The 7,015-nt window shown below is 42.7% G+C and overlaps 1 protein-coding gene across 2 annotated transcripts in view; it reads right to left on the bottom strand.

Annotated features, from left to right (window-relative positions):
• Positions 1–6: 6 nt before the first annotated feature.
• Positions 7–7,015, bottom strand: part of LOC116392448 (transducin-like enhancer protein 2) — a 53,841-nt gene continuing 46,832 nt past the window's right edge. Inside the window, exons 6-8 of one of the 2 annotated variants that reach the window (XM_031863895.1) lie at positions 6,480–6,554; positions 4,198–4,378; positions 7–2,700 (exon numbers count right to left, since the gene is read on the bottom strand). In XM_031863895.1, coding sequence (XP_031719755.1) covers positions 2,588–2,700; positions 4,198–4,378; positions 6,480–6,554 — 369 coding nt within the window. In that variant the 3' untranslated portion in view covers positions 7–2,587. The remainder of the gene's footprint in view (positions 2,701–4,197; positions 4,379–6,479; positions 6,555–7,015) is intronic. The other variant, XM_031863896.1, reaches the window with a different exon arrangement.

Raw genomic sequence — 7,015 nt, 5'->3', positions numbered from 1 at the left:
CACACACACACACACACACACACACACACACACACACACACACACAGCAAGAACAGCAGACGTAAGCACAGGTTAAGACGTAGCCATAGAAGCACACGAGACAGCGTATAAAGCTAATTAGTGCTCTCCCCCCTTGACACACCCGTCCTCATGTAAAATATGACTCTCATTATTGGGCAATAAAGCTGTGAAGGCATATTTACAATACAGCCAGGCCTGGTGCTCGGTACTGAGAAAAGTCGATCAAAGCATTGTGTTGTTTTTGCGTTGGGGCAGGGGCCAGAGGTTCAGTGAGGGCCACTTGTCATTCTCTTTCCCCCTGTGGGGGGGACAAGAACAGTAAGGGTTTATCACACCAATGAGTCACACAGGAAGGAGCCCACGGGGGCCGACAGGAAGGAGCGCCGGACAAGAGGAGAGGAGAAACCACACAATGAACCTCAGTGCGGCTCAACAAACTTCCCTCTCTTCTTTTTTCTTTTCTCCTCCTCCCCTGACTTCCTCTCGCTGTCCTTTTTTTCCCCTCCATTTAAAATTCCAACATGTTTTACTGGTGCAGGGCTCTCTGACAAATGCCAATTGATATGCATCTCTCCCATGACTTCTCTCTCTCCCTCCCCACCCCTTCCTTTCCAAACGCCGTAATGCTTGGCTAAGTTCAACACAAACCTCAAGTCACATGAGGAATATTTTCCTGGTGCTTAACAATCAGTATTGTGTTTAGCAATTAAATTATGCTAAGGGCTTCATTGCGGATAGCGAGTGAGGGAGGGAAAGTTAAGTCAGTAGCGCTCTTAAATCATTTTCATTTCGTAATAAAAGCCAGAACAAAGACTAGCTGGTATTCTTTTTTACAACCTTTCCCTACCTATTTTCCCTGGTCTTTTTTCTTCCTCTTTAGTCTCTCTCTCTCTTTTTCCTTTTCCAATTTCACTCTCCATCTCCCTCGAACACTCTCCCCCTCTCTCGGTGTTATCAACATTTACACTGATGAAGGCCAGCTGTCCATTGCAGCCAGTACAGTAAGTGAGTGTTCACACGGTTTCTATAAAGCGGAGCAATCTGCAGCCAGAGAGAATAGGACCGGCCGTAGACGTCCACTGAATTTCAATCAGCCCATTTACACTGCATTAATTATTGAGGAGATTAACGGGGACTTTTAGTTACAGTGACGTAAATATGAGCAAAACCTGTGAGGCAAGATGGACACTTGTATACATTTCATGTTTCATTGTATGTTGCATTTACTCAATTTTTTTTTTCTTTAACCCCATCAATTAGTGTGACCTGAGTCACCATACGGTCACATCTAGGGATGCACCATTCAGACTTTTTCAAGCCCAATCCCAATATGATACCTGCAATTTGGGTATTGACTGATACCAATGTTAAATTAATCTTTAACCCTCACTGTGCATAAGTGGCAGGTATCAATTTTTATGTGTATTTAAAGATCAGGCTTGACTTTAACACTGCTTTCTTAACTTTGGGAAACACAATTTAACAGATAAATACTTAGATATCAATGGATTCAACTGTTATTTACAATTCAAGTGTAAACTTATTTAATGAAAAACTGGTCCAAACTTAAACAGGAATTACATTTTCAGTACATAATGTATATAGTATATCGATCTGAATAGATTAGACCGATACCTGATTAAGCTATTTGAGTCAGTATCGGCCCGATATCGGTATCGATGTCAAATCTCACCTCCACACTAAATTTGCAAACTGTTGAACGTGAACTTCTAACAGACTCGTCTGTATAATCGAACACTGACTAAGTCAATCTGTTCAGCCAAACGAACTTGCGTGGGGTCTTGCCTCTAAAAAGTCACATTAATGTAAAAACCTGTATGATAGCAACATGCAATCATGATAGAAAAAAGACTGTAATACCATCTGATTCTCCGTTTACTGTACCTACCAATGCACAGAGTCAGGCTTCAATAGGAAACGTTTTTGGAAAGATAGTGTCGATAAATGGACTCTGAAAACATCTACTGTGGTCCCCGTCTCTCCTGAAGAACTGGCAGTTGTGCAATTCTACACCAAATATTCACTAACAATACAACAGAGCAAGTTCTGTTGGGAAACACATTTTCAAATGGATCTCAGTGGTGTGATATTTTGGTGTGTTTTTATATTTTACATCAGACATTAAGGGGCCTCCAGTCATTGGCATTTTATATAGTGGATGCATAGCACACTCAAGCAAACATTGTGAAGTAAGAGTTGCTTATTTGTACAGACACCAAACTGCTGTGTTTTGGGCAGCATTTGCCATTAACTTAGTGCTAATCCTTTCACTTGTTCTGTAAGTCCTGTAGATTACCAGAACATTTGTGGTGCTGAAAAATAAACAGTTCCTTGTTCATCCATTCACTCAATTTGTACTCCCTTCCAGAGAACAGCAGAAAGGCTGTGAGCTCAGACGTTCGTGTGATGCAGAGAACCTTGAGGAGCTCAAGGTTGATAGCGCTGAGCAGCTATTGTGCTGGTGCTGAGCTGGGCTACTCCTGGCTGAGCACCAGCAGTACACAGCCTTTTTTAGAGGCCACTTTACAGTCCGTCTCCATTTTCCTCAGTTTATCACTGTCACACGCGCACACAGGCACACACACACACAAATGTGGGTGTAGACGACACTTACTGTACACACATACACACAACTACTCACCCTGCTGGGTGCTCCTTCTGGGATGGGACGGAGAATGGTAAGAAAAGAGAACAGAGTAGAGGAAAAAGTGGGAGAGAGGAGTAAAGAGGACAGGAGAGAAAGTTTGACGTCAGTCCTGATGATAATAACAACAACAGTCCCCCAGTCAGCCAAGGTTAGGCTGAACTACGACGGCTCCTCTAATAAAGATACAAATATGATTCCTGTCTCCAGACAAAGCTCGCCATTTTCCCATGCTGCCTCTTTCAACGCTCACTATCTTTTCACTCATTCTTCCTCTCATATGCAAGAACAGAAACACACACAGCTGCAGACAAGCTCTCGCACAGCTGCTTAGCACGCCAATATGAACACATTGATCTCTCTATCTGTCTCCCTTTCTGCTCTTAGTCATTCCTCCTTTTTTTCTTTCTAGCTCTCAGTTTATTCATGAGAAAGTCTCTCTTGGCTTGGTGCCTGAAACAGAGCGTGAAGATAAGATATTCTATGGGGGTGAATGAAAGTTCATAGGGAGAAAGCATTTTTTCTTGCATTCACACACAAGTGCCGGGAATATGTTTGTCCATATTATGACAGCAATCTAACCAAAGAAGTTCAAATTCAGACCAAAAGGTGACTTGCTGTGAAAAATTAGACAAAAGCTGCCAGTCACAAACAATGTATAGGACTGCTTGACATTTTTTGTCTAAAATGATAAAAAAAAAAGTATTGTTTTTTTATTCTGTAGCTGTCAAAGCTTCTCTCACTGCTGCTTTGTGCCAATTCCAGTTTGTAATGAATTACACTGAGACACACAACGCTCACATGTACATGCAGAAATACAAACATAAGATTATTCTTTGATGTTTGATATCTGATGTTTTTATTCTGGATGATTTCCCAGAGTCTGTTACATACCTCCCACGTATTGAACGCGCTAAACATCTTCTCAACACGTTCAATAGTGTAATTGATTTTCAATGATGAAGCCTTTTGTGCACACTGACCCGTAACAACAGCAAGTACACGGATTTGCTGCACTGCAACTGTAATGTACTTTAGGGCTAAAAGGGCGAAAACATCTTACCGGGGAACCAGACAAATCTGCAAGGTCGTGTTTTATTTGCTCTGGCAGATGCATCTGGTCCCCCTCCCCTTTGGACAGATTTCCAGCAACATGAGATCTGACGGGCCAATCACAACCCTTTGGGCGTGTTTGTGACAATAACTATAAAGAGGTTGAGGCATTTTTGAAAACACCCAAGATGGCTGCAGCTGATGTGGTACTTTATGTTGGAGCCATAATCGCGCGGCAATTTTGACCAAAGTCCACAGTCCTAAAAGTCCTAAAAGGAGAACAATCAGCAGCACTTGAAGATTTTCTTGAGAGGAAAGAGGTTTTGGCGTACTTCGGACGCCGAATCTTGTTTGCAATATTTGTATTATTATTATTATTTTATGTGTGTAGATGTGCCAGAACATTTAAGTCTCATTTTGGAGACAACATTAAGGACTAAAAGTCGACTGTTCTTTACCTCTGAGATGTTCAGCATCAAGATGGTTGCGCTCATCTTTGGAGGCAAGGTGGGCCGAGACCCCCAGGGCTCCGGTCAGCGCAAGAAGCCCTGAACCCCCCGCCCCCAGGGAGAGGCCTGATGGGTGTGGCGTCAGAGGGATGCCGGGGGCATGGTGAGACAGGTGCTGGAGCTGCTGCTGCTGTGGCCACAGGGAAAGGAGGGAGCGGGGAGGGATGGTGTCATACAAAAGGGTGGGTGGTTAGAAAAAAATCAAGGTAAAGAAGACATGGATAGAAAATAAGCATTAGAAAGTGTAAAGAACAAAGGAGAAGGAAGAAGGAAAAGTAAAGGGGAAGTGGGGTTTGTGCTTGGAAAAAGGGAGGTGAGAGAGATAAGAGAGAGGGAGCCGCTGAATGAAATGAAATCCACACGGAGAGCTCAACAGTGAGAGGGGAAAATAAGATGAAGGAAGATAGGATGTTAAAGAGATTAGTGGATCAAAAAGGTGAGAAAGATGGACACCAAGGACCAGAAAGAGGAAGAGGAAAGATGTAGAGAAGGAAATTAAATGGTCAGGATACACAGAGAGAAAGTAAAGGAAGAGGAGATGGAGAGTGAAAGAAAGAAGGAGAGACGCTGAAAAGAGTGAGGGGATGAATGGGATTTATTATGAAGGACAGGCAGGAGGAGGGAGAATGAGAAAGAGGCCAGGGGAAAACACAGAGTGGGTAAAAGAGAGGGAAGAAAATGTTTGAGTCAGAGTAAATGATGGGGAGGAAGTGGAACGGAGGGAAATCATGGTGGAGGAAGTGAAAAGTGAAGGAGAGTTAGATGAACAGAGCGGAGAAGATAGGGGGAGAGAGGGTAAATGAGCAGAGGAGGAGGGAGGGAAAGTGTGCAGCGGAGAGAGCAAAAGATAAGACGTCGCCAAAAACAATGAGAGAGGAGGAATTAGGACAGGGCCATAGTCGGAGGAAGAGAATGATAAAAGATTACAAAAGGAGAGATGAGACAATCCACAGAGAAAATGAACAGAAAGACAAAAAAGAAAACGGGAAAAGAGGATGACGGAGGATAGAGCGAGGAGAAGGGAGCAAAGGAGCAGCTACAGATACAGGAAGGCTATTATCCTGAGGGGAGCATTATGATGTTTTTATGTGTGTTGTTTTGTCAAGCTGGTGTGTTAAGACACACATACACACCTCAGAGACAGCAGTGTTTGTGGTGCTGGGAGGAACAAAAGGCTTTAAGTAGACAGTAATGTGATCAGCGCTCTGACAAGCTCTGGAAAGCCCCGTCTACGAGGGCACTCAGGAGCATCACTGTCTGGCTGTGTGTGTGTGTGTGTGTGTGTGTGTGTGTGTGTGTGTGTGTGTGTGTGTGCGCGCGCTCATGTTAAAACATATATGTGCAGACGAGCATGTGTAGGTCATGGTCAGATGTGCATTTTGAGTATTTAAAAAAAATGATATCAGTGTGGTTAAGGTATGTATTTTGTTACATTATGGGTGTCGTTGTTTTTGTAAGCTGTTCACAGAGAGTATCTAACAGAAATCATGCTGAATACTGACTAATTAAAGCAGTGCATACCTACAGTAAGTAGACAGTAATGTGATAAGATCTTTGACAATTACAGCTGACTGATCTCATAACAATCCCGATTTCTTTCTGTCCTTAAACATATTTGAGAGGAGGGCGCCCACATAAGAGCAAACGCTACCATGTTTACCAGTGTTACTCCAAATCGTTAACATATTTTTTTGCAGAGTGCAAATATATCAGCCGGGAGCTTTAAAAAAATTGTTGCTCCCCAGCTATTATATCGTGAACGGTGATTCATTACATCTTTATATGACATTGGTAACTACAGGATGCAGCACCTAATTTGCCGCTGCCACAATAGATTCATCGGAAATATATACAGAAATTATGCCAATTATCATCTGATTCTAACAGATTGGCTCTCTTAGGGGATATAGAATGCTTAAACACAGATGCATCAAAAAAATAATCCTTCAAAGGCCAATTTTCGTTTTCTTAAAACAACTTTGAAATCGTCCATTAGCCGCGTTAATTTATAGCATGCTATCAAAGCTCCGGAAGAATTGTAAGGCTAAATATACCTGCAATCTACATTTAGCACAAGCAAAAAACAAACAGCAAATGTAAACACCTTGAGTGATGCTTACGTTAATGACTCACCGATCAGCTGACTCATCATGGTCAGATTGGTCCTTAGTTAATGTGTGCGTTTGTCTAGATGTGTGTCTGTGTTGTCAAGATGAATGGAGGTGACTCACCCCGATAATGGCGTTGAGTTCAGCCATGGTGACCTGCTTGGCCCTCTCCACGGCTTGGACCACCTGTTGCTGGTGCTACACACACAAACAGGCAAATAAACACACACATAAGGATTGCACTGCCTTACGATCTCTGCTGTGTGTTACAGTATATTGTGTAAAGTAAACACAATGCATATTGCATGTACAGTCAGATATCACACAGTCGGAATCATTACGTCAACCAAACTTGAGAAAAAGGTGTTAGAACAACCAAACTCTGCTTGTACAGGGTGTGTAAATAGAAATGTCCGGATTGGGCAACCATGCATTCACAAAACGCAAACACTGACAGAAAGGCCACACACACACACAATAACACACATACAGAACACACACACACACACACACGCTCATAGTTACACTAACTAAAATCTCAGTTCTGTTTACACAAAATACCAATGTAATCAGTCACACAAACGCAAATATGCATGTGTGCAACAGCGCTCGCACACACACACACACACACACACACACACACACACACACACACACAC

The sequence above is a fragment of the Anarrhichthys ocellatus genome, unplaced genomic scaffold (assembly GCF_004355925.1).
Source record: "Anarrhichthys ocellatus isolate YVR2014 unplaced genomic scaffold, GSC_Weel_1.0 scaffold30, whole genome shotgun sequence".
NCBI classification, from domain to species: domain Eukaryota; kingdom Metazoa; phylum Chordata; class Actinopteri; order Perciformes; family Anarhichadidae; genus Anarrhichthys; species Anarrhichthys ocellatus.
The sequence above is the reverse complement of the archived record's forward strand: the minus strand, read 5'-3'. Positions and strand labels throughout refer to the sequence as shown.